The sequence below is a fragment of the Fopius arisanus genome, unplaced genomic scaffold (assembly GCF_000806365.1).
Source record: "Fopius arisanus strain USDA-PBARC FA_bdor unplaced genomic scaffold, ASM80636v1 scaffold00682, whole genome shotgun sequence".
In the NCBI taxonomy this organism is placed as follows: Eukaryota; Metazoa; Arthropoda; class Insecta; order Hymenoptera; family Braconidae; genus Fopius; species Fopius arisanus.
This window is the reverse complement of record NW_011888421.1, coordinates 3748-4575: the sequence shown is the minus strand read 5'-3', so window position 1 is coordinate 4575 and position 828 is coordinate 3748. Positions and strand designations below refer to the sequence as shown.

The 828-nt window shown below is 40.9% G+C and overlaps 1 protein-coding gene across 1 annotated transcript; it reads right to left on the bottom strand.

Moving 5' to 3' along the window:
- Positions 1-5: 5 nt before the first annotated feature.
- On the bottom strand, positions 6-523 carry LOC105273035 (prenylcysteine oxidase-like; the record flags this gene model as incomplete). Its single annotated transcript, XM_011315270.1, has 2 exons — positions 300-523; positions 6-209 (listed from the first exon to the last, which is right to left on the bottom strand). Coding segments are annotated over exons 1-2 (292 nt in total), but the record flags the coding sequence as incomplete, so codon positions are not given.
- Between the last annotated feature and the right edge of the window lie 305 nt (positions 524-828).

Here is an 828-nt window from a genome sequence, read left to right as displayed (position 1 = left end):
ACCTAGAAGTTTTGAAAATCGTTTCATCAGTTGGTTACGATCGTGAATAATCGATCCTCCAGCTTCATACTGATTATTTTGAAGTGTCACTGTCGCTAATCGTCCGCCGATTTTGTCAGCTTCAAATAACTCAATGTCCACGAAATTTTCAAATAATTCGCTGATAAAATGGGCGGCTGAGGCACCACCAATTCCTCCTCCGATGATGGCTGGGAAAAAAATACAAGAAATTAATATTGTTTTGCCTAAATTGTTGCTGCAATCTCTGCTGTTCAGTCTCGATATCCGAAATATCTCACCAACTTTGGGTTTGCAGTCTTCCAAAGACCCCTCGCATACGATAATTACATTTACAACTAACAGAATAATTTTCTGAATTTTTTCCATTGCCGCGGGAAGAACTGCAATTTTTTTTTTAATTAAAACTCGCGCGGGAAATTTGATGTTTTCAAAAAAGCAAGGACTTGCATGCGACTATGCAATTCATTTACTGCGTAGGTTAAAGGCGGAGAGGATTGACTGAAATAGAGGCTCGGTTCTGGGGGTTTGAGTGACCCCAGCTGCATCGTAGTACTGCACCCCAAGTGCGGGAGGGCGCCGCATGCAATGCTGGGGTGAATGCTTTTTGTTTTCTATTTGTTTAACTGAAATTTAGCCAACTGTAGAACATCTTGTGGAATTTCAAATGAAAAAAAATATTCAATGCATTGAAGATATACCACTAATGAAATTATAATTTCAAAATTGGCGCGTTGTCGAGTTGGCAGCGTGCTCGCCTGCCACGCGGGCGGCTAGGGTTCGATCCTAGCGCCATTCATTTTTTTTTTT